The 26,161-nt window shown below is 41.9% G+C and overlaps 2 protein-coding genes across 2 annotated transcripts in view; one reads left to right on the forward strand and one right to left on the reverse strand.

Annotated features, from left to right (window-relative positions):
* Positions 1-4,394: 4,394 nt before the first annotated feature.
* c2h19orf25 (chromosome 2 C19orf25 homolog) lies at positions 4,395-8,046 on the forward strand. Its single transcript, XM_036521420.1, has 3 exons — positions 4,395-4,501; positions 4,962-5,124; positions 6,149-8,046. Exons 2-3 carry the CDS (start codon positions 4,977-4,979, stop codon positions 6,331-6,333), a joined length of 333 nt encoding a protein of 110 aa, XP_036377313.1. The 5' UTR covers positions 4,395-4,501; positions 4,962-4,976; the 3' UTR covers positions 6,334-8,046.
* Positions 8,047-8,104: 58 nt separating this feature from the next.
* The window catches only part of apc2 (APC regulator of WNT signaling pathway 2), a 28,738-nt gene continuing 10,681 nt past the window's right edge, over positions 8,105-26,161 (reverse strand). Inside the window, exons 3-15 of the mRNA XM_036520920.1 lie at positions 25,308-25,398; positions 24,709-25,015; positions 24,103-24,211; positions 23,751-23,864; positions 22,503-22,598; positions 19,649-19,738; positions 19,110-19,497; positions 18,893-18,991; positions 18,387-18,526; positions 17,649-17,726; positions 16,818-16,934; positions 16,443-16,657; positions 8,105-16,282 (exon numbers count right to left, since the gene is read on the reverse strand). Of these exons, the coding sequence (XP_036376813.1) occupies positions 10,558-16,282; positions 16,443-16,657; positions 16,818-16,934; positions 17,649-17,726; positions 18,387-18,526; positions 18,893-18,991; positions 19,110-19,497; positions 19,649-19,738; positions 22,503-22,598; positions 23,751-23,864; positions 24,103-24,211; positions 24,709-25,015; positions 25,308-25,398 (7,569 nt within the window). The 3' untranslated portion in view covers positions 8,105-10,557. The remainder of the gene's footprint in view (positions 16,283-16,442; positions 16,658-16,817; positions 16,935-17,648; positions 17,727-18,386; positions 18,527-18,892; positions 18,992-19,109; positions 19,498-19,648; positions 19,739-22,502; positions 22,599-23,750; positions 23,865-24,102; positions 24,212-24,708; positions 25,016-25,307; positions 25,399-26,161) is intronic.

The raw sequence follows: 26,161 nt of genomic DNA on the forward strand, positions 1-26,161 counted from the left end.
GACGGCTACATGTGCTTGTAGAAATTCACTCATCATCAGCACATTATTTACCTCTACATCCAAATGAAAAGCTGTTTTTCCTCACTTGACTGTGCAGGTTTTTATATTTATGTATGGCTATTTTTTTGCTGTGCATCACACTACAGAGGTCCCTAAGACAGTTAAAACATATGTGTGCACAATAACAATCACACGGTATATCATCCTGCTTTGTAGTGCATAACAATTTGCACTGTGTCATTGCCGCTATGAGTACAGTTATTTGTAAGACAACAAAAAATATACATGCATGTCCCATGTAGACACTGTGCTGGTAGCACAGCAAATCGGAATCATTTAAGGCCATCAGCAGTGTGTGGGGACTCTGTATTATTTATTTATTTATTTCCCAGAATGTCTTATTTGAGAGAATCTGAGTGGCATTAATGTGGCAATACTCAACCATGTTATGACTCAATACAATATTTGAAGACACCAAGTTTATAGGAGTTACTCATTGCAATTGTAAATGCTTTATTTAATGTTGTGCATGGGTGAAATACCAATGAGACAAAAAATACAGACACAAACATCATTAGAGAGTTTGCAGAATGGGGCAATATAATTGTTGATTCTGAGGAAATGTCCCCTCACCATGCACTGAAGTCATGTTCATATATGCAGGTTTATCTTATCTTCATATGTGAGCAACTGCTGTTTGCTTACAAGAACATAGGGCAATTTTCTTCAATGTGAAAGATGGTGCACAAACTGTACTAAAGTGCTCAGCTGTTCACAGTTGTAGGGAAATATTCTTGCAGTAAATGGAGGGAGAACATGAGTGCCATGATTGGAATGAGAAGAACCCTTTAACGCTTTATTGAGAGAAGTAAAAAATCTGTTTCAGCCTGCAGTGCATTATATTGGGCTCTATGGTAGTTGCCGCAAGGTTAAATAAATGATAAACTGATGATCACAGTGGCCAACACATCCCTCACTTTCTCCCTGAACTACTTTCCTCCTATTGCCTTCTTAATTCTGGGTGGACTTCACAGAGGACTTCAACATAAATGACAGATAAAGAAAAATACAGTTCATCACAAACACTTGCCACGTTCAGGTTTCACTGGTTGTATTCTTTATGCAAAAGGTAAAGGTAAACATGAAGGTAAACATCTGGAGGTAAACATCACACTTGTGTGCTACCTTCTAGTTGGAAATCTAGGTTGAATACATTTTAAACTTATGTACGTGGACGTGCTCTTAAGCAGGGGTGATCAGTTTCTGAGGGATCGGAACCAATAAGCTTGATTGGTTCAGTTATTTATATACATTAATGCTGTTAGGTTTTCCAAAATGTACTGTTATAAAGTATTAAGTCTAGGGCACTTGAGCAATTTACATCTCTATTGTTTTATCATTGCATGCCAATCTGAGTAAGTAACTTGTGTCGAAAACCATTATAACTATCCATATTCTTTAGAAGTAAGTTCTTTCATGCTTCCGGGTCTTACTGAAAGAAAGGTTTCTTGCTGGAAGAGGCACATCTGTAATAGAGGTACTATGATGACAGAAGGCAGTTTCTGAGCTATTTAATTGCTGCCAAAGATTATCTCCAATGGATTATTTATGTTTTTGTTTAGTAATAAACCTCTCTGGACAAACTGTACTATAAAGATAATAAACGACTGTGGAGGGGGTCATTGCGTCTTTGGTCATTATGTTTTAACAAACAGATGTTATTACAACGTAATGACCAAAGACTAAATGGAAAAGATGCCTTAAGATTCTATTTGTCTAAGCCTAGAAACAGCAGGCGGAGGGGATTGGAGAGTAAGTCCCTCCCGCCTTTGTTTTCTGAAGGGAGACAAACAAGATGTGGGTCAGCAATTTCACACGTGGAGCCACATGCTGGGATTAAAGCTGCTGCAGTGGGTGGCAGTTATTCCAGCACCGTGTTTTCTGAGAGAATGAATTGGCACACAAGCCTTCACTGCAGAACTTGCATTTATTTACCTCAAAGTCTGTGTTGATGATGTTCCTCAAACTCAACACAGATATGTACAACATGCCCTTGACAGCTAGTATAGTGGTGCCAGTGTTCCCAGCCATTGATGTTCATTCATCATTAATCTCTCTTTACCATTTTATGTCTGTTCCTTTGTAGCCTGATCTCAGTGTAGACTAAATCGGTAAGTGTCCACACAAGCAGCTGACACACTCCAGTGCTCATAAACTGTCAAACTGATCTGGTGGCCTAGTTAACTCTGACATACTGCCAGTGCCTTGGCCACTAATGCTTGTTGTCTTATGTTTTGTTATGTTTACAGCAAGGTGACTCCAGCCATGAGAAGTCCCAGTAAGCTGATGAAGTATGGAAACTCAACTTTTGTGCGTGATTTACCAGGATTTCTTTGGTCCACACACACTGATTTGCTGATGTTTGACATCCAATGATGGATTAAAACTGTGTTCAGCTAAGATTACAATACTATCTGATTGCAACACCATCTGAACCTAACCACTGTGCAATGCTTTTAAAATGAAAAAATAAGACAAAATCATTTACACAAGAGTCTTGGGTTGCCGCTTGTCAACTGTTCCGCAGCCTCTCTGCTGATGTCTGCATACTCTCTGATTTGAATATTTCACAATTTAACCTTCATTTCTTTGGTTTACAAAAAGTGTAGCATTCTTATTGCCTGTGTGAAGGAGAGAAGAAAAATCTGTTCTACAATGGCCCACAGAATGTCTCAGACTTTGCCTTTATAGGTAAATTTCTCCCCTGTTTTCACAGGCTCAGTTTCATGTAGTTGTTTAATCGATCATGTCTTAGTCTGTAACCTCTTTACAGAAAACAATTCTAGTATCCGGAATTCAGTTATATATTATTCCTCATGATTTACGCTGTTACTACTGTTGTTGACAAAATTTGCACAGGCGGGCATAGTGACAATACGACTCAGTTCTCCATCACTTATGTGAAATGACTAAATGAATTACACATTGCTTTAATTAATAAGTAGAAACAAATGGAGTTGTATATTAGTTTTAAGAGTGTTATTTTTAGTGGGAAGTGGTAGCACCTTTGCAATCACTGAGGTTCTCTGTAACACTTAAAATGGATGCAACAGCAATAAGCAGTGCTGAGCATGAAGAGAGCTGATACACAAAAAATTCACTTAATTCACCTAATATACAGGGTGGTCCTTAAGCCCCAATATATTTCTCTGTAAAAGTCTTTATTTCAATGCAAAAGCATAATAATCATTTCACACGTCACACAATGAACTCATTGATCCAACTATATTTGCTGCTCTTGGGTTATACCTGAAACTGCTATTAGGAGTATTAAGACTTGGTGTGTAATTTGACATAATTCTAAGTATTTTAATCAAGACAGATTGGGACTTAATGACTACATTGTATGATGTAATTGTTCTAAAGCCTGTGACAAGAACATGACAGACATGTTTTAAATAAGGTAAACCAATGTTAGGATGTTTGAATACATGGTTTTCATTTGGAATTGTTTTGCATTAATATAGTGATGAGATGGATTATTGTATGATTGTCTTTTGTATGTTCTGTCCTCTGTTTTTCTAATAATAAAAACTGTGAATGAGAAAATTAAAAAAAAATAAATGTTTTCTTTTCCTGGCCCTTGAAGTTCACACTTCACAAGAGCTAGCTCAAAGTTCAGTTCACACAGATAAAAATGAACAAGTTCAGGTTCATAGTTCACAATTTTGAATTTTGAACAAGTTCACAATCCCGTTTCATTTCTTCCATTTTTTTAAATGAGCTGCTCCAGGGACTATTTTATGCGTACGTCTACATGGGCAGTGATTGTTACGCACTAATAAAACTGTCTCAAGTATGGAATAACGCCGTCCGTGTTTATTCATCAAGCAGTAACTTTAACACACCCAAGGATTCCGAATGTCGCGCAGACCTGAACGAGCTCAAATTCGCGTTCATTAGTTGCAAACGGATACGTTCACGTTCACGGTTCACCGGAAAAATGAGCACGTTCAATGAACGCGCTCGTTAACGCGTTCGTGCACAACACTGCACATTTCTCCTCATTCAGAGTAATGACACAAGCTGGTGCATTCATTTTTACAGCAGCATCACTAATCACAACGGGACAAGGGTTGTTTTTATCAAAACACAATTTAAACGGTTCGTAGTCCTCAGCAAGTGATTTCAAAGTCTTTGAAAAGCTAAAACTGTTCTGTTCGATGGTTAGCGTGGCAATAACAGGATATTGCTACAGTCCACTCTGATAAGTATGGATCAGAAGCAACAGGCTTAAATAGCAAATAGCATTTACATTATACAATTTTGCCATCCTCCAGCACAATAGGTGGCAGTATGCTCCATGAATGTAGGTTTTAACCCAGTGCTGTCAGTCCAGTGAAAAAATGGCGTCGTGGCAAGCTAGAGTTGTTCAATAGACAAAAAGATGAGGTGGTATCTAAGAGAAGGCGAGTGAATCGTGAAGTGATAAAATAACAAGGTAAGATTTTATTGTCTCCCAGCTAGCAAGCTGTGCCTTGCCTGCAATTTGTATATTTTCAGTTGAATGTGAATGAGAAATTTGTAGATAAGTACTTTTAATTAAGGGGACTTTCGTTGTCTAGTTAGCTTGTGAGTTAGATGAACAATTGGTTTTCACGGTTAGTGTTAACATGCTAGCTGAATACGAAACGCTAGCCAGCCAAAAATGGATAATTAATTGTCCTAGCTAGCATGCTGAGCTTAGATGCTGCGTCGAGATTTCAAGACTTCTTTTTGCAATTGTACTGTCACGCTGTTACGTTTTTAAAGCACATGATTTAATTAAAAGCCATCCTGCCATCGAATCAGCTATTACAACGTTTAGCTTTGATACTACCTAAAGATATTTCGTACCTAACGTAATTGGTTTCGAAAGTATTGCCGGGAATGCTGTGAATGACCATTACTACAAATTCCAGAAAGCGTCGCTTTGGATGAAGACAAGTATGGGGTCTAAAAACAAAAAGAGAGTGATCCTTCCATCCCGACCAGACCCGCCGTCCGTTGAGCAGATTCTCGAAGACATCAACAGAGCTTTTCCGAATGATCCGGTCTTCAGCATCCTGCAGGATGGCATCCAAGGTAACTCGAACTATATCGCTCAGCTCTGTCTCTTGCGGCTCCTGTTCGAGCAGACGTTTCCAGTCTCTGCAAAAAACCTTGTCATATTTAGTGTAATGACCTAATTCCGAAGGGCAAAATTGTGGGGTAAAATACTTTGACCTAATGTACTAAATGATGCAATGCTTGGCTAGTTAGTCTAACTGTGTTGAGGCTTTACCACAGAAAAGTTCATTACATCCCAAAATCATTAGCAAAAGTAAATGTATGACTCACTTGCCATTAAAATTTAGGTTCAAGTATTTGAGATGGATTTGAGATTAGGTTTATTTTCTTCACAGATGCTGAGTCTGTTTTTCCTTAATTTGTGTGTCATTGGCTACCTTGTACTCAACCCCTCCTCTCCAAGTGCGGATATATCTTTAGCTTTGTCTGGTCTCGAGCATTGCAACGTCATAGAGAAGAGTTCCCTGGTTTAGAATGACCGCCTCTTGTACTACGGCATGCAGCCTGAAAAGACTGTAGTAAAACCCAATATGACTGAGATATTTTAGAACATCTGTAACTGTAAAATGAATTGGATAAAAAAAGATGAAGGGGTGAATGAAATGGGTGAATATTAAACCCTCAAACTGAATTAGTAAAATGTTATTATCAGTGATATTTAAATTCAGAGAATAGTTTTTGGGTGTTCAGTGCCCAAACAATGGTGTACAGATCACGGGCATTCCGTAACATGAATTTATGGCAAAGAGGCACACTGTAATCGATCCAGGATACATGGTAATGTAGTGAACTGAAATCTTTAACCTCCTGAGACACAGATAAAAATGTCTGCTTTGCCTATGTTAAACATGTTTATATGAAGTAATATTTAATGTAGGCACAGTTTATTTCGAAGCCATCGCCTCATGAGCTGGAAACGCGTACATGGCATCTTCCATTTTTGAGTTTTTGTAGAGTTTCGAAGTCTGAACAATCAGATTGTATGCGTGTTTCTTCTCCACCAACACTAAATCTTTTGTGGTTGGCTTCTCCCTTTCAGATGTGAAAGCGGGGTCGACGGACAGCGAGGTAGAAAGCCGGTATCTGCAGAGCCGACGGTACCTGGAGCTGAACGAGAAGCTTCAGGAGGCGCGTGGCCAGCTGGCGCGGCAGAGGGAGGAGCTGAGGGCCGCGGGAGAGGAGCTGCAGCACAGTGTCGCAGAGGTCAAGGGGAGAGCGCTTTGATGTGCCGTCACAACTTTTTGGGGAAATTGGGGTTTTCTGTACCCTCCGTTATTGACCTTTTATTCAGAACTTTTTTTTAACACAAAAGTGATGCGCTAAGGTAGCAAAATTGAGAGGGGTGGTATCCCACTGGAAAAAAAAAAAACAAATATGAAGCTTTGCCTAATGAGTCTTTCATAATATTCTCAACACCATAATTTAATGTGAGTTTACTTTAATTTTGCATAAGGAAGGAGTTTATTTGAGATTTCTACAGAGTCTTATTTCAACAAATGCATGCAGTAGACCTTGCATGATTACAGATTTTCTGAAGTCTGCTAGTAAGGAGATTGACTGGTTGACAGTGGCAAAAACCCCAATTATAACATGCGTGTGCATTCTTTACAAATAAAGTATAAAATGGGAAATACTCGTGTTAATCCACTGTTCATTCAATTTTCATGTAGTTGTCACTTGATACATAAAAATAACCATCTTTTCTCCTTAGAGGCTGGCCAACAACTAGTTATTAGTGTTTCCATGGGAACTGAAAATTGTGGTTTTGATCAAAAGTAAATTTCCAATTTAAATTATGTATTTAACTTGTATATCAGCTGATCATCTTCCTGTACATCAGCAGATTCTTTTCTACTGTTAGCTGCTAAGCTCAGCAAGTTACTTTCTTTCCCCCCTCAACATTTCAGACAGCATAAGAACACCAATTATGTTTTATTTCCATCTTCTAGTTTCAAAGAAAATTAAAATGGAGCTGGTCATACAGCAGTTGCCTGTCTTATAAATATTGACTACAGGGGCATTTGTATTGAAAGACATTCTAAATAAAGCCTTGAAATAATGCACTTTAAAACATTATTTTTTTAATATTTGGTTGTAGCGTCAGCTGTTTTTGACTAGTCTGCCAGTCTAAATATACAGTATGGGGGTATTTTCTTTGCCATGCATCACATATTCGTTTATTTCATATTTATTTCAGTTTGTTAACTGGAATGTTTTCGGTGAAATCATTGTGAGGACCTCCGTGTTGACGAGGATGTCTTTCTTGTGAAGGTGTCCAGGTGAAAAGTGTAGTTATTAGTCAATCATGAACTGTTTTTTTTTTTTTTTTTTTAACCTTTCATACTTATATTCACATTGAATTGTTATGGTGTAAATCATCCCCATACATTAAAAGGGTTGATATGACTATTGTATCATTCCTCCCTAGAGCTGAGTACATGAACTCAATAGAGCAGCCGAGGTATTCACTTTGTGTCTTTTTTTCTGACTGGGTAGCATTCAGCCTCCCAGTTTAATATTACAGCTGTCATCAAGAAAACTCCTGCCTCCATGGAATACTCAGTGGAAGGTCATTAAAGCATCGCACCTGTGAATTATTAACTAGAGGTTCAAAATATGATAATGAGCATAACTGGCACATTCATTCTGATAACATTTGAAAATGATGATGTAGTGTCAGCTAGAAAAAAACTGGGAGCAAAACTCTGGAATGGTCAGCAATATGGACATTTATCCTGTCATACAAGATCAACTGCTGAGCAAGTTTTTAAACCACCCCCTGCAAAAGTGGTTATTGATCTGTCCATCCAATTTGATGTTGTGACAGGACAATATGGATGTGTGACAGAGTGTCTGTAAAAATCAAAGCATTATGATGTATGCTGTTTGCTTACTTCTGGATGACAGAATGAGTAAGTATGTTGAAGGCATGCTATATAAGGGAAATAAAACACTTTGTTGTTTTCATGAAAACATTTATTTTGTGAATCCTTGCTTATTATCCAGTACATTACCCATCACCTTTATGAACACTGTACACCTTTTCAATACCATCATTTCCTTTTTATTCAAATTAAGGGGATTGTAACAGATAAAAAAGTGTATTTTCCCCAATACTGCAACTCACAGCACTTCCTGTTGGTAACACAATGTACCCCATTCATTTATTTTATCCAAGTCAAAACTTCCAGTTCAGTATTTCAGTACTGAAATGTTGAGCTTTCCTTAATGCAACTGGGAATATGGGTAAAGGAATTATTCACATTTTATTACAAAAAAGCTTTGTATGTAAGGAAGTCTGTGCTGTGTACATATGTAGAGGGATATAATAGAATTTGAAGGAAACTAACACTGTGGAACCCATTTTCTGTTAAGCTGATGACAGTTTGGGCTCCCTTATTTTTCAATGAATGCAAACCAGTAAGTGTTTCAATATGATTATATCATGTCACACATCTGTTGCTTGACCAAAGTGAAGGGACAAGATGCTTTTATGTTGTCAGACTTACTCATTTCTAGTTGTGCTGCATATCTATGTTTTAATTGAGAGAATAAGAATACAGAAGTCACTTGTCCACCTAGCTAACTCCACAAGGGAGTCAAAGGATATCTGGCTAAGAAAAGTGCTACAAAACAACAGCTTTTTTAGTAAAAATACAAGTTAACTCTGCTGTGAGCTCTGTATTTTTTGATAAATGAGTACATCATTTGCTGATGTTTTGAACACCTAGCGACAGACCTCCATTTGAGAGCAGGATGTCAGTCAGTGTAACTTGCTAATTGCAGCTGTTTTTCCCCCCTGCATCCAAGGTTCAGTGATGGAGGAAAGACATAGACTGCTGAAGCACACACCAAGTACACATCACCGGATTTTTTTCACTTGTGCATACTTTGTCATCTTTCATCCTTCACTGAATAGTACAGTAATTTCTGTGTTGTTTAAGGAGGCTTCAGGTTCAAGAAGGGTTTCTAATCTTTATTCATAAAAAACTATCTTCCAAACTGAGTTCTGCAACCGAATATAGCTGACTCCTGATGATTGCATATGTTTGGAATTCTTAGTGACATTATGCATTGGACCAGAGTATTACCAAAACAGAAGTAGGAACAGTCAGACTGACTAACTGCATGTTATGCAATAAAACAAATAATGCACTTATCTGATAGACAGTTATAAGGAGTTGACTGTACTACTTTTTGGGTAGGTGGCTACTATTCACCAGTAATCTGCAAGCTGTCCCTTCATTGTCCCACAATAGCCAGTTTCTTCCCCTCTTCATTACCTTTACCTTACCTGATTCTAAGGCAAACACATTAATATTAAACATATCATACTATAAGCATAAGTATTTACAGCCATACAGTTGGATTAAATAGTCATTAAGCTTGCTCAGCAATAACGATTGAAAATAACTTTGTTGCTTTAGAAATGAGTTAAAGTAGCTGTTTACTTGTTCTGTTCTCCAAAAGGAACAGAATCTTCAACCAAGATCCACAAAATTTTAACAGGTATGTGCAGGTCGTGGGTTGTTGAGAGGCATGCGGTCAAGAGCAGCACATAGCGTCATTTTTGCTCACTGGGAAGCTTGTAGAGTACTGTATCTGCAAGGAATTAATACTGCTAAATAAAGACAGTTACACAGAATTCCACCAGTGCAGACAGTTTGTAGTGGACTACTTGTACATATAATACTGTAACTGGTGTAAAAGTGAAGACAGACTAATTTTCACAGTCTGGAGTCTGGTAAAAGGCAAAACCTTAACATGTGGTTTGTTGCAACAAATGCTATGCTCAGCAAGTGTGACCATGAATGTTTGCTTTAGGTATTTTTCATAGTTCAACAGTCATATCTTTCAGTATCTCCAGTGACATTTATGTCTTTTTCAAACATGTAGCTGACAAGTCTTAGCTGGGCTGTAACCCAGTGATTTGCATATTTTTTCTGTAAATAATTGAGCAGTTTCTCCCACCAAAATTATGGTGATAGGCTGAATAGTATCCTGAAATCTGAAGACAGCATTTCCTTTTTGGGTCCCTCGTGTACACAACACTTCAAACAGGCAATTGTCTATATACAGATATAAAAAGTACCAAAAACGATGCACATCCAATTGTTATGAGATAACTTCTGGTTTTAGGTGATGTCTCATAAAATTCCCCTTTGTTTAACTTCCTCTGATGTCCTAAATAGTTTCATGCATACATCCCACTTGAAAGAATGAAAAGTCATTTGCCAGTCTAGTCTGGTGGTTTAAGGTTCTATATGCTACATTAACCATTAAGGACAAAGAATTCTTGACACAATGAGACAGGAAAGGTTGAATCCCAGAGGTAAAAGAGTCATGTTTTGCTTATATCAGAGTACCACCTGAGTTATTTCATTATCAGGAGCACAGTTTGAATCCACAGATACCACTTCATGTATGAATGCTGTGGCAGACACGTTGCTAAGCTTCAAGTTTTTCTACTGACTTTTCATTGAGTTTTGGTGCTCGGACCTGCACATCTTGCAAGCAGCAGGCCATAGGGCTGGGTATGTAATTGAAAGGGGTGACTCTGACAGCCTTGCTGGGAGAGCTCTGACGAAAGTGCCCAATGCCCCCATTGTGCCCATCCACGGAATGAGAGGTTGAGGTGGAGGCAGTGCTGTGGCTCTTGTAGGATCCATCTGAATCTCCATCTTGCATGTAGAGGTTAGTTCCAGAGGCCATGTTTATCTTTCTTAGGAGCGCTATTTTGGCAGCCTCCTCTGATAGGACAGGCACCTGCTCAATGGTGGGTGAAGTGCTTGAATTAGTCTTGTTTGTAGGGAAGTCCTCTGTTTGAACGGTAGCGTCACTTGTTTTTCGAGGTGGCAGTGAGATGGTTGGCAGTTTGCCTGCCAACAGTGGCCCTATTTGTTTGTGCCCATCAGGGGATGGTACAAGGGGCAAAGCAGAGGATGGCAGAGTACTTTTCAATATATGAGGTACGTCTTCATCCCGAATCCTCCTCCAGGTACCTCTACCACTGACATGAGATCCTGGTTGCTGGTGTCTCTGCTTTGTGTCTTCCTCACTCTTAGCTCGTCCGCTTGAGTCAGAAGATGAGGAACGGACAGAGGACCGGCTGGTGATCCTGTTCAGAATGTTAATGCTGGGGGATGAAGCGTGTCTCTTGAATGCATCTCCTTCTCGTTGCCAAGCCCCTGGGACTGTCTTTTGAGGTATCCTGCAAGGGCTCTCAGAGCTGGTTCTTCTGGCAGGACGTCTCACTGAAAGGTCTCTGTCACTAGAACTGGCTCTGGAGAGAGTCAGGCTCTGTCTTAGAAGTCCCTGTTCCTGCCCTCGCCCTTGTCCCTGACCCCTTGCTTGTGTTAGTCTGTGTCCTTGTGCAGCAGCCTTCAGCTCTTGGCAACGTGATGAGCAGAGAAAGACTGCTGGGGCACCCGGCCGTGCTCTCCGGGGAGAGGCACACTGAGAGGTAGGCACAGAACGTGAGGAAGGAACCTCAGGTTTTGATACACCAGGTGATTCCTTGATGAAAGTCAGCTGTCTCAGGAAACCATTTCGGTCTGACTCACCTCTGCTTGAATGGGCAGAAGTCATGCGGACTAAATCAAGACGATTAGTAGGTATGGGTTTTTTCCCTGACACCTGGGAGTTTAGTCTGCAGACACCAGAGGGCTGGTTAGAAACTAAAGGTGATATATTCTTTGATGGAATGGACTGTCTGGACTGGGTCTGCATGAAAGGTATTCTAACAGGTGATTTCTGGGTCTTTTTGTGAGCTGGCGATTTTGTATTTACAGGCTTCTGAGCTGAAGGGGGAGAGGGGTTTCCTTTTTTATCAGATGGGCTGTTTGCTGGCTTTACATCTTTCCTATGACTGCACTTGTTTGGTTGTGGGGGGGATGTCAGTTTCTTCTGTGGCTGCCTGGATGGTGTGGAGTTTTGAGATGACCCAGATGATGTGCTCTTTGGTATTCTGGCAGGTGGTGTTGAGCTTCTTTTAGGCAAAGAAAGTTCAGTCGGCTCATTAGGTCTTCCTAATCTATGCAGGCTTCTAGACCTCTGTTGAGCTAGGTCCGGATTCTTCACTGGAGTTTCTGTCTTGGGTGACACTTTCTTCGTTGGTGGCCTTTGGGAGATACTTGTTTCTTTCTTAGGCATGTAGATCACCGTTCTACCCCTGAAAACAACGGGCAAATTTGGAACTGGCTTACGCTGGGAAAAATCCAGCTGTGTCCGTGAATTTCTACCTTGTAATGCTTTGTTCCCCTTGTTATTTTCTGTAGGATACTTCTGTTTGTCATCTTGTCCCTGTATGGGGAGAATGCTTGATCCTGCAGATACACCAGACATAAAGGAGAACACAGATTCAGACTCAGATGAATGCTCCTGTGACTTTGATGCAGCCTGCAGCCTTGTAACAATAGAATTGGCTCCCTCTTGTATGGCTCTCCATTCAACACTGTTGAGATCGGAGTCTTTATCAGATGCCATGTCATCACTTTCCATGTCTTTTTCCAAGTTCCTGACATCTCTGGATTTCTGAGTGTTCTTCAGTTTCTGTTTCCTCTCTAGCTTGCGTCTTCTTCCAGAGTGTTTCCTCCTTTGCTTAGGCATAGCAGAAGTTATGCATTTCTGCAGAAGGTCATCCTCTGAATCTAGACTGACTGAGCTCGATGATCCGTTTTCATCATATTGATTATGGTTGCTCAGAGGTGAATTACGACTCTGGCTGGATGTCATATTATGATGTCTGTTTTTCACCCACACTTGCTGAGATTTACCTTGGTGTTCTTCAAGGTCAGCATCACTCAACGAGCTGAGAGATGAACTGAGAGAGTAGCATGGAGGAGTTTCATCCATAATTAAATTGTGCTTAACTTTATTACTACCTTTGTGCCTCGTCTGGGTATTTGCAGCCTGATCCATGCTATTTGCACTGTGGCTCACTATATTACTGGTACTATCTTTCATTTGATGACTCACTGTCTTTGTCATTCCATCCTCCCCATTCTTGTCCATCTGGTCATCATAGAAGCAATAAATAGCTTCTTCTGTGGGTGTTGGGTGGCGCATGGACTGGAATGCTAAGTTACCCTGGCTGCCATAGAGTATTTTATGATTCTGGGACATCTCTGTGCTTTGTTTTATGACAGGCAGATCTAACTGTGGCAATCTCCTTGACTGATTCTGCTCCTGCTTTTGGATTAGATGGTTGGGTGACTGGTCTCTGCTTCTTTGTTGTGGCAGTTTTGCCACTAATTCTTTATTCCGATTTTGAAACCTTTGCTTAGCCATGACAGCCCTAATTGCTCCTTTCATTTGGTCAGTTGATGTGTCATTCTGACTGATTACCTTTGTAGGTTTATGGATGCGGGAGAAAGCCCGGAGTTCTTCGATTCTCTTTGCCTCTAGATCCATCAGTTCTGGTTTGTCTATACTCTTAACCCGCCAGGCTTTTGACCCATTTTCCTTCACTGGGTACTGCAGTGTTTCATCACTTAAGGATGTGGTGCTTGAGAAGTTGACAGGGGTACCTTCAGCTGAATCAGTAAAGGAAGAATCATCATGATATAAGTCCTTTGGTTGCATTGCAGTTTTTCCCACAGAACACATCTGATTGGTATTATTAGGAAGTATCATGTAAACTGGCAACTGCATAGACTTTCGAGCTTGGGAGTTGAGTACTTGAGTGGATAGGCTAGTCATCAGAGAGGTTCTGACTTTTCTAAATTTGGAGGGCATTGCTGAATTTATGCACTCTTTGAGAATTTCTATGTCATCATCTGAATTACCCTCACTGTATCTCTCCTGTTGGTCCATGTAGGAAAGATGCTCATCTCCTTCATCCTCTTGCTGTCCACGGGCCACAGTGAATGTTGAGCTGTTGTCTTTCTGGTGAAGCAGTGGCATGAGCTTGAGCTCCACATCCTTCTGGATGTAGTGCTCATGAAGTGGTAGGGCACTCAGGCTAGAGGCACACGAGAAGTTCTCTGTGGGTTTTTCCACTGTGAAGTAGATCATAGTGTCCAGATCTGGAGGTAGGTTGAACCTCTCCTTGAAATCAGCAATCTCCATGAACTTGCGTAAGTTGCTTTCCCACTGTCCTCCCCCTCCTCCAGCCTGTGTCTCCTGTCCGCTTGAGTCGGCACAGCAGGGGGTTTTACTGCGGCTTGGTGGCATAGTCTGCCCTGGACTGTCAGGGAGATCGCTTGGGCTGATGGTCCCACTGATCATCTCACTGCAAGGGTCACTCTGTATGGAGCTGGCTATTGAGGGGGACTCAAAGCTACCCAGTGAGCTCACAGAGCTACAGCGGCTCATCACAAGTGGAGTTTCATGGGTATAGTTCTCTGAGGAACTAGATGGGGTTCTGTCTTCATGTATGCCTGGTGAAATCCCCCTGAGAAATACCTTTTCTCGTTTAACAGAGCAGGGGATCTCAATTGGCTCAGATGTGGGGCTGTTACTGCTTACAAATGTTTTCTGATCTGTGAGCAGCAATTGACTATCACTTAGATCTGCCAAGGTCTCATCCTGCTCTTCTCCCCTTACCGGGTCACATTCATCCACTTCAATAATCTCCAGAGATGAGTCACTCTCCAGCTCATTTTCACTCTGACTCTGCCCATCTAGAGCTCCATCTCCAGAAGACAGTGAGGACAGAGAACTACAGCGTGAGAAGCAGATAGGTGTATTTTCCACAGAATACTTTTGCAAAGTCTCCATCTGTCCCAGAGTTGGGCTCCTTGCACCACTGATTGGGGAAAACTTAGTTATACTCCCACCAGTCATTACTGTTGGCACCCAGGCTTGCCTTCTCATTGCCTGAGCTGCCTCTACATTGATGGTATTCTTGGCCACACCAAACTTTGCTACACTCTGTATTAATGGGACATGTTGATAAGAAGGGGACAGCTTGATAGTGGACATGCCACCCTCAGATGAGACTTTTGTCGATGCAGTAGCTGGTGTAGGTGGTGGTGGCTCTTGAACCCTTTCTGTGTCTGTGCTGCTCAGCTCAGGCCCTATTTCTCTGCAGCCCTTTGAATCCCTCTCTGGCACCTCTCCCTGACTTGTCTCATTGAGGACATGGTTAGACTCGTTGTTGAGATATCCTTGTTGAGCCACTTTAAGATCCAGTTTATTTGGCCTTCTCTGTACGGTTGCTGGCCTCGCCGAGGGTCGGATCTGGTCCTTGGTTCCACCGTAGCTGTCACTGGTGCTGCCACTGTTCAGACTGTCTGTAGACAAGCTTGTATACGCTGTTTTGAGGCGCAGGAGGGCATGGGCTCTGCTCAGACGCTCTCTACGTGCAAAGCTGCTGGTATCAGAAAGGCGACAGGGGGAGCATGACTTGGCTCTGGCTTCATGGAGCTCATCTGACCCATATTGCCAGTCTACAAAATGATCCTCAGAGCTAAGGCTAAAGCTGTCCTCTGAAGATGTCTGCATGGTAATGTCTTCCACCAGCTTGTCGATCTTGGCCACTGTGTTGGTGATTTTTTTGGCCAGTTCCTCTGCTGCGACAGACACTTCATCATCAGGAAGTGTCGACCTCTTATCATCCTCCTTCTGTGGGTCCACATCTCGCTCAGGCTCACTGCTCTTTTTGCGAGTCTGACCCTGGAGGAAATTGGAATTGTTGAGAAACATGGAAAGCATCGAGATGCTCCCTGTGTCGAGGCTGCTTGAGATGTTGGGGGCCTCATCATCATCAAAACAGCCAGAGTCAGAGGCGTAATCCTTCGCCAGACTCTCAATGTGTCGCAGCGGTTTGTTGATGTTTGGATGCTTGGGGCTTTGTTTTTCAATCGAATGAAAAGTTTCTGCCAAATTCTTTGCATCTAGCTCAGCCTCCAAGGCTTTCTGCTTTCTCATATACAGGGATGGCATACAGGACCCAGGGGATATAACAGCGGCGTCCTTGTATTTTAAAGGGCGATTGGTGAGAAGGTTCCGGAGGGCAGCAGCACTCCCCATTGCTATCATTTTGTGCTTAGAATGGATGAGGTTACGCAGCATGCTGACTGCTCCAAGGTCCCACAGCAGCTCCTGATCTTTGGGACTGCGGGCTGACAGGTTCCAGAGTGTCCCACAAGCATTGCTCACAATGGTCAGGCTGTGGGACCGCAGGTGCTGCAGAAGGGTCTGAAGGCAGTTGTGGTCTCTGAGGACTTGTCTGTGCAAAAAAAGTATCCAGAAGAAATCCTTAGAACACACATATAACTAGTTTACATTGTAAAAGAATGAAAGTTACAAAAGAATTTATTATGATTGTGTTCTATTTTGCTTCTTTCTGCAGAACTTGATTAAGTGTGTACGTTAAAGATTATAGCTACCTGTAATCCTCACGGGTGGCCACCAGGCTGGACACATTGCGCAGAATACCACCACCACTCTCAATGATGGCCAGGGAGTTTGTCTGGCATTTGTAGGTAAGAGTGCTGACCAGAAAACCAAGTGCCCCATCCACAGAGCAAATTGCCACCTTGTTCTCAGTGCTGTGTGCTGACAAATTCCACAAGGCACTCAGCAGACTCTTTAAGGTTGATTCCTGCAATGCATTCAAAGAATTTTCATAGCTTTCACAGCAAGTTCTAATGGTTGACAAAAACATAATGCAAGTAGTAAATGAAACATCAATGTATCAAGCCTATATGAGCTTTGACTAATGTACGAATAATAATAATAATAATTGAAATGTGTGATCTCACCTTAGTGGCCTGAAGTGCACAGGTGATCAGTGCTGACACACTTCCTACTTCCCTCAGAGCCTTCTTGCTGTTGATATCAGCTCGCCAGGATAAATTTCTCAGAATACTAGACACTACCTGTGAGCAGATTGAACAGACAGGTTAATTGTCCTTAGAATCTACAAAACAGGAGAGATAATTTGCTGCATTTACAGTAAAATGACTATGCTTTTATTTAAATGACCTCAACTAATAAAATCTGGAGAACTTTAATGCTGGGTATGTTAATACTTTCTCCTGAGACAGTACTCAAATCTTATGGTTTAGAACTATTCAGGCAAATGTTGGGAACAAAAAATGCCAAGTCAGGGTTTGATGTTTGATTGCTACATACTCTACTGTTGTAATCTCTAAGGGTACAAACAGTAATGACAGCCAACAGATATACGTACATAAAGCAAGCTTGCAAGTTAACATGCTATTGTCATAAAGATTAAATGTAGTACAATGATTATGGTAGTGTTATCAATGTGGTCTCAGACAACTAAGTATGTTTGGCTTGGTTATTTAGTAGCCATATTGCCTTATCTGCAGAGAGGTTAGCCAGCCATATTTACTCTGGATATGTTTTAAAGTGTATTTCTTCATATTATGTTTAGGATTATTCACAATACTATTTCATATTACTGGACTGTAGGCGGTGTCCTTTTCAGATTAGCGAGTGTTTTGTGCGTCATAAATAGTATTGTAGCTGTTTTGAAGTATTCAGCAAGCATGATTTTTCCAAACAATAACAAAATGCAATGACTGCAGCAGTATTTTATAGAGAAAATGTTAAAAACATCACTATACCTGATGCAGTTCTTCACTATCAGATGCAAGCTGAGCAACAATTGCTTGCAGGCAGCTTTTCTTTGAGCACAGAGTGGCCTGAGGAAAAGATGTTCAAAAAGACATGATCAATAAGAACATATGCCATCCAATGTGGTACAGAAGTCTGTGTTTTGTGTTCTGTGTTACAGAAACTGCAACTTTAAGTTAATCAAGATCAAATAGATTTAAAGGACGTGATATATAGAGGTGTGTATATACATACATTCACATAAGATTTCAATCTACAACATAAAACTGGATTTTACATTCAAAAATTAAATTACTCAGTGCCAGCCAAAAGAAAAACATATGGTGAAAATTCCATTTTCCTTAAAAAAGATATTACATAGTAGACAAATAACAATAAGATATCTGAGGGAAGCCTGAAGGAAAAACAAATTAAAATACACTTTAGCTCCGAAATATATTGAGGGAAATCTGACTGACATAATTAATGGGTAAAATGTCATTTTTGCTACCTCTAAATATCACTGCCATGGGCACTTACAGTGTTATCATGGACCCCTGTAATCATATTTATACACCTAAAACTAACAAACATAAGTTTCAGGAATTCAGGAATTTAAAATTTCAGGAATCTGACATACCCACTTCATTGGATTAATAACTAAAATGGAAACGGTGGTTGTATTGGTGTGCCTGGTATGTATGGGTGCCTCTTCCCCTACAGGTCTATTCATAATTCTTAGCCCCCACCTTGTTGACCACATCTCCAAAGGTGAGGTTGGTGAGTGCCATTCCAGCGTATCGCCGCAGTGCCATGTTGAGAGGGTCATTCTGCATTCCGTACAGCTCCTGGTCTAGCTGCAGTAGCTCTGCCACTGCTTGAAGACCCCCTGACAGACAAAGATCACATCCACATTGGTACAGACATTGTTTAGGGCTTGTGTACAAACTCATATGCACTATATACCGATTTAAAGGACTATATATATATATCTTTGGTTGAACTGCCACAGTGTGAACAGGTTTTTTAATTGTACAACGACTTCCCTTGGCCCACATTGTGAATTGATTTATGAATAGTTCAATTATGAAATATAAACATAACCAGCAATGAATCCTCATTTCAACCCAATATTGTTATTTTATATAATTATTTATATAGATGTATTCTTAAGACAACAAGAATTTTCCTTGCTGCCATTTAGTTAATGACTATGTGAAGAAGCTGAAATGGGCACCTGACAGATGGCACTCACCCAGTTCGTTCATGGCCCGTCGGTACTCTTCCTCAAATGAAAGCTTCATGACAGCACACATGGCCTGGCAAATCTGAGGCTCCAGTGGCTCTGGGATGCCTGAGAAGTCCCCGCGTTCAAAAAAATGATACAGTTGACACAGATAACAAGCAATCAGTATTTGTGTCTGCCTGATTCCAGAATAGTGCGGTATGCTTTCATAGCCATGTCTTTTTACCTGTGGTTTTGGTGCCTCCGGGTGACGGAGTCCCTAAATGGTTCTCGATCCAGTCCCAGCCGCTCTCGCAGTGGGAGCGAATCTGCTCCAGCACGTGCAGCACCCTCATCTCCCGCCGCGCCTGCCCCTCATCCGGCTGCGAGTACACTATGTTGTGCAAGGCGGCGCTGGCGCGGGACCGGGCCTCACGGCTGCACCCACCGTTCCCGGACCCCTCCCCTATGCCTCCCGGACTGTCGTGCAGGATCTGCACCAGCAGGGGGACGCACCCCGACTTGCGCATGGCAATGCAGCTGTCCTGGGAACTGGACATGGCCAGCAGCGTGCGGGACATCTCCTCCCTGTCCCTCGTAGCCAGCATGGAAAGCAGCCAGAACACCATCTCCACCTTGTTCCAGCAAATATAATAGAGCAATGAGGAAAAAAACGATGGCTTTCAATTGTAGCATTATCCCACAGGAAAGTCTATACGAGTCAGAGGTCTACAGATCTACAGTCTACAGTACCTGGTAATGAACAGGATCACTGTATGTTCTTACCTTGCTTCCCGTGTCTCCAGCCGCTTCAGAAATGGAATTGTTTGACATGTTTTGTGGTTCCAGAATAGCTGGCTTTTCACTGCCATTAGGCTAGAATAAGAGAGAGAGAGATGTCCCAGGTTTGACACTCCCCCTTTTATCATGATGAAACTCAAATGACCTTTTATAGTAAATATGCATTTAATTTTTTCATTGTTTATAACTTGACAGTCAGTCAAACAAGCTCCCTAGTTTGCTTGTCTACAGTGGGATTCGAACAAAAGCCCATTGATGGTTTGCAGCTACTTTTGTATTCCATCCATGTTTTCATCAATGGGTAACAAATGGCAGTGGTAAGTCTATGCTACTTATACCCCCCAAGACAGAAACACCAACCAAACACTGGGACAATATCTTAAGATCAAAAGAATGATTCTAGTATAAAGAGTCAATAAAACAGAATTATACACTGCAGGGTCGGTAATTATATGATGCAGCATGGATATGGATACAGAATCAATAGGAAATTAAGTAGTATTACTTTAATGATACCCTCTCCTCTCCTAAATGCATTATCATCCTATTTTAAAATTACCATGCAAAATAACGCTGAGGGTGAATTAGATTCTGTGAGTAAATGAAAATAAATATTCTCACACTCCCATTTTCTCCAACTGCTCAGTATATTTAGAAAAGAGCATGTGTTCCAAAGTCAGAAAAGAGTCACAGCACTTGCAGTACCAGTGTCCTTTTGCTGATATGAAAAGTCAATAACACTGCTAGCTACCATCTGTGAATAAACTGAGATCCAAGGCCAAGACCATAAGTGGCGCTGCTGAGAGCTGTCTGTTACTGATAGCCTAATCTAAACGCTGCAGGCACACACTCACACTCATCTCATTCTCAACCTTTTCATGGCACATCTGCTGAAAATTCACACACATTTGCATTTAACACATTAATTTGCACATTTGGAACCCTAAAAGAGTCATATCTGTATACACACCCTTTCATCTCAGTTTCATTTCCATGCTAACCCAAGGAGCTGCTGCTGCCATTTTGACCAAGACCAAAGACTTCCTCTCAGACAAAGACATGGGACTAGACAGATGTCTGTCTGAGACCCTCTCTACTGTATACATGAGTAAATGGGAACTGCATGAGGGTGGCAATAAAAGTCAACCATCGTCACAATATATAGCAGCATGCAATCAGATGAAATCACACTTTCACAGATTCTATGAAAGGTAGATTCTTCCTTCAAAATTGTGCCTGAGGCCATAACAGTTTCAGCATTAAATTTAATAAGTTAGCAAAGAGGGTTGCATGCCATCTGCTTTAGTTCACTACAGGTTGAAGAACAGTCTGCAGGAAGCATTAAAGAAGGACGTATCAAACCTAAAGCAGGAGACGACAGCAGTTCCTCTCCCTTCTGCTCATTCTCAGAGCTTCCTGGCCCCAGAGAGCTCACTGCTATTCTCACACCGACAGCCAGCAGGCACACAATCAAGCAGCTCTGAGATCCACTCAGATTGGGCGAAGCATCACAACTCTGCCTGGCCTGCGGTGCTCAGGCCCACCATCACCTCTACACTGTGCGCAGCCAATCAGAGCTGAGCTGGGTGTGGGGCAGAGCCCAGTTTCTGCATAGCAACATGAAGCGACCGGCCTGCGCAGTCGGAGAACCGCACTAGGTGAGCGTGAGCTGGCCAGCTGCACAGTGCAGCAGCACAGCTCAGTCATCTCAAGGTTGAAACCAACTGCAGGTTTTACTGCAGCTGCGTCATGGACTGCTGTCTGCTAGAACACATCTCAGCAGATGGCATAGAGTATGCGTCAGAGTATGTATATATACACAGAATAGTTATTACAGGCAAAGCACACGCACACTATGCTATATATTTGCTATATATTTGTATTTCACTAAACCATCCATTTAATATCATCATTATAAACGATAGAGATAAATCTTGGATTTGGGTTATTCTGGTTTAAGTTTAGCAACATGATCTATTTAACATATTTTAATTATGAAGAAACAAAAACAAATGTAGTGATCTTTGTGACTTTCAAGCAAAGGGGTGAAAACTTATTCAGCCTGACTGAAATTTCCATGATTAAAAATGTATAACACTGCCACACAGTTCTTAGAAATGAACTGAACTGTGCTTCCTACAAAATCCATTAACTATACTCATGTAGTTTCTATACTGTCTCTTTTGTTTTCCATATTCCTCCAAGCTGTAAAATAGAATATCTTTTTTTGCTTTTTACAAATAACTCAACACAGCAGCTTATACTCATGAGCTACAGCATTTTATGCCTTTCCAAGCATCACCATAAACCTCTGCAGAAATTATTACCGCAACAAGGCATAACTGTTCACTTGCCATTGGTCAGTAAATAAGCCTCATACATTTTTAAAAATCGAATAAGTAACATTTTTAGTATGTGTCTGTCGGCCTGTGTGCTGAGAAATCCACTGGGGTTTCTGCGAAACACCCCGAGCAGGAGGGCCTCAATATTTCAGCACATCTATAAAACATTCAGAGCTACACTGACAAATCAGAACCAGGGGAAGCAGTGAGAGGGGAAGGGAGAGTCACAAGCCGCAACAAAGGAAGTCAGAGTGGCTCATCTAATTAGGCCTACCACAAATCTCCTTTTGAACATATATATGAACATAGCTTAAAACCAACAGGACACATTGAGCATTCCTTGAAGCCAGACAACCAGGTGATCAGTCTCTGTTACATTTATTCATGGTTGTCTATAACCTGTACTTTTGACCATCTCTCTAACTCTCCCTATCTTTAGATTCCACACTGTCCCTCTGTTGACCCAGACCATGTGGGTTCAGGGACTGTCGTCTCACCTGGACGTCAGTGGAAGGGCTCTTCTCCTGTCCGCCCCTCGCCTCCTGCACTTCCTGCAGCTCCTTCTCCAGCTGCTCCAGGCGTGCCACTCGGATCTGAAGCGGGGAGCACAGTCTGATCAGAGATGCGTTCACTATGCTCGACAGGAGCCAGCCCTCCATCCCCCATCACTTTTAACTAGCAAACCCAATGAAGACTCCACTCATGCATGCATCTATTACATACGCTCTCTCATTTCACAACTCTCTGAGGACTGTTCCTGAAAGCCCTGCTTTCATTTCACCTTTGTACCATTACACATTTTTTAAGAGCATTGCATTTTGTGCACTTCTCCAAATTACATCAATTATGCACTGGCACATACACTATATGGACAAAAGTATTTGGACACCTGACCATTACACCAACAGGGACTGTGATGACATTGTATTCAAATACATATACTTTAATATGGAGTTGGTCCCCCTTTTGCAGCTATAACAGCTTCCGCTCTTCTTGGAAGGCTTTCCACAAGATTTTGGAGTGTTTCTGTGGGAATTTGTGCCCATTCATTCTGTAGAGCATTTATGAGGTCAGGCACTGATGTTGGACGAGAAGGCCTGGCTCGCAATCACCATTCCAGTTCATCCCAAAAGGTGCTCAATGGGGTTGAGGTCAGGGCTCTGTGCGGGCCAGTCAAGTTCTTCCACACTGAACTCATCAAACCATGTCTTTATAGTCCTTGCTTTGTGCACTGGGGCACAATCATGTTGGAATAGAAAAGGGCCTTCCCCAAACTGTTGCCACAAAGTTGGAAGCATAGCATTGTCCAAAATGTCTTGGTATGCTGAAGCATTAAGATTGCCCTTCACTGGAGATAAGGGGACTAGCCCAAACCCTGAAAAACAGGTGTGGCCAAATACTTTTGTCCATATAGTGTATATATTATGAAGCGGTCAATCCACTTGCCCATTCTTCCTGGAATTATCCCGCAATGTGATATAGTTATTGGTAGCTGTGTAACATAGCAGTAAGGAGCAGGATCATAACCAAAAGGTTGCCGTTTTGATTCCCCGCTGGGGCACTGCTGCCGTACCATTGCACAAGGTATACCCTATAACCTATAATTGCCTCAGTAAATATCTAGCTGTATAAATGGATAACATGTAAAAATTATAATCTATGTGAGTAACAATTCACTCGGTGGCCATTTTGTCTCTTTCCCAGTGTGGCAAAAAAGAAGCTGGCAGGCAGGTTTTTCCTCCCACCTGTGTCCTTTGCACCATTTCATCGCTGGTTCCAAACCGTTCCTCCATGACAGAGCGGAGCTGCTGGGCCTCAAACTCCAGCTGCTGCCGAATCAGATCCATCTGCATTGAGAACTGAGAGGGGAAAGAGCTCCAATGACAAATAAGCACTGCAGTCAAACCTAAGCTGAATTTGTACAGTACAGCAGTAAGGTGGGTTTCCTGCTTTCTAAACTCCATTCTAAAAATTATTAAAAGTAAAAGAAAGTGCATCTTTTTGTGTTGGCCTGTGTAAAAAAACTGTTCCTAATGGTCATGGCATCATTTTGTTCACGTTTCCACAGTAGTTGTGTAGAGGCAGGGCTGTACTCACAGTGTCGATCTGTGGCAGCTCTGCCAGCCTGTGTGACAGCCCCTGCAGCTGAGAGTAGTACCAGCGACGCTCTCGTTCCTCCTTCTCAGTCTCTCTAAGCAGCATGGTCCTAGAACACAGGCACACATCTTAGCACACATGCCCCACAATACTGCAATGCTGTACTTTCACCAGTGCATAGATCTGGAGTGAATGACTAAAGGTGTGGTACGACAAGATCAGTTTCACAGGTATTCTTATTAGCTCCGCTCTGTTATTTACATTTATTCATTTGGCAGCAGTGTAGCATAGTGGTAAGGAGCAGAACTCGTAACCAAAAGATGGTTAGTTTGACTCCCTGTTAGGGCACTGCTGCTGTACACATGGGTAAGGTACATAACCTAGAATTGCCTTAATACATATCCAGACGTATAAATGGGTAACATACACAAAACTGTAACCTATGTAAGTTGCTGTGGATGAGTGTCTGCTAAATGCCAATAATGTAATGTAGTTTTGTTTAACATTCTAAAATAAACTGTTAGACACTGTTTGAAACAGCTCATCCATGATTGCTACCTATGAAGACCTGTCCAAGAAAATGTGCCAAATTTCAAACCCCCTGACCTCTCCTTGCAGAGTTCCTCCAGGTGCTGGGCTGTGACCCAGCCCTCTCCAATAGCGCCTGGCTTAAGAACAGCCCCGTCCAGAAGGTGAGCAGGTCCCGGGTGCACAGCTGTCCCCTCACCAGAAAGGGGGGGAACCTGGTGGGGCGCTATACGCAGGGGGCTCTTGGCTCTCCCAATGCTGGAGGAGGGGAGAGGCAGTCTGTCCTCCCCCTCACTGACATGCATGGCCAGGCTCTCTGGGGCCACCCGAAGATTGTGTGGCTGGTACTTCAACTCGTAGTAGCTGGTCAAATCCATGTGTAACTCTAAAAAGCAAATTCAATAAAAGGTCATACCACAGACCTGCGTGAATGTTTAGAGATCCCTAAAAGCCTGCATCGTATTTGCGTTTCAAATCAGTCCAAAAATAATGAAGAATACCAGTCTAATTCCTAACAATGTCATTTGAAAAAGCACAATAAGACTAAAGCCCGAATAGGTGAAATTCCACATCCACCTAAATGCACAGAAAAACAAACAGCATTTTCTTTACAGTTACACAGGGATGTCCACTTTATGTGGGCCCGACCTTACACAAAGTTTACATCAACAACATACCTTTGAGCTGATCCAGTACATCAGTTCTCCCTGAGGAGGCCAAAGTGCAAGCCTCCTGCTCCAGTTTGCTTTGCAGCTGCTTCAGTACCTCCTATAATACGGAAACAGTCCCATGTCAGTGCCTGTCCTCACTACGGAGTCCTGGCAGACTGGCCAAATTGGTGCCCCTGTCACAGGTTTCTACTTGCCACAGTGCAGACAGGGATTAAGCTGACCCAGTAGCACAGCTTCAGCGTGAAAAATACATAACAACTAGACTTCCATCTTCGAATCCTCTTCCAGCCCAGTTAAACTTTGCACAAAATGCAGTAGAAAAACCGATGGTCAAATTCTGTCATCTTCAAGTATATTTACTCTTGTTATCGTACCAGTTAACGCTTGGTTTTGTTGAGCAGCAGATGACTGGCGTGAAACCCTTCTCTCAAACTAGATTCCGTGCAACTTCCAGTGAGCGTCCTGGTTTTATGATGATGGAGTGGTCTGACCTTAGGATAAAATGCTAAGCGGGGATTATCCAGCTGTGCCCAACATCTGTGCACGTGAGCACAGGCAGGAATGCCAGGACAGACAGCCTGAACTGGGTGACACGTGCGAGTCCTACTTAGAGAGTCCTGCTGGATGTGGCCGCATTTCATTTGCTTTGGAGATCCATACAGACACCTTGCTGTTTTTCAGGATAAAGAAAAACATTGCTTTCCCCATTTTCCCACTTTCTCACTTCAACACGGCAATGAGGACATTTTGGTGATCACAGTAAGCAGGAGATTACTTGTGGGTGTAAGTGCTTTCACCTGCCCATAAGTATCTGTGTTAGCTGCTGAAATGGTTGAACAAACCATTTAAGATAAGATGCT

This window comes from Megalops cyprinoides, chromosome 2 (assembly GCF_013368585.1).
Source record: "Megalops cyprinoides isolate fMegCyp1 chromosome 2, fMegCyp1.pri, whole genome shotgun sequence".
Classification (NCBI taxonomy): domain Eukaryota; kingdom Metazoa; phylum Chordata; class Actinopteri; order Elopiformes; family Megalopidae; genus Megalops; species Megalops cyprinoides.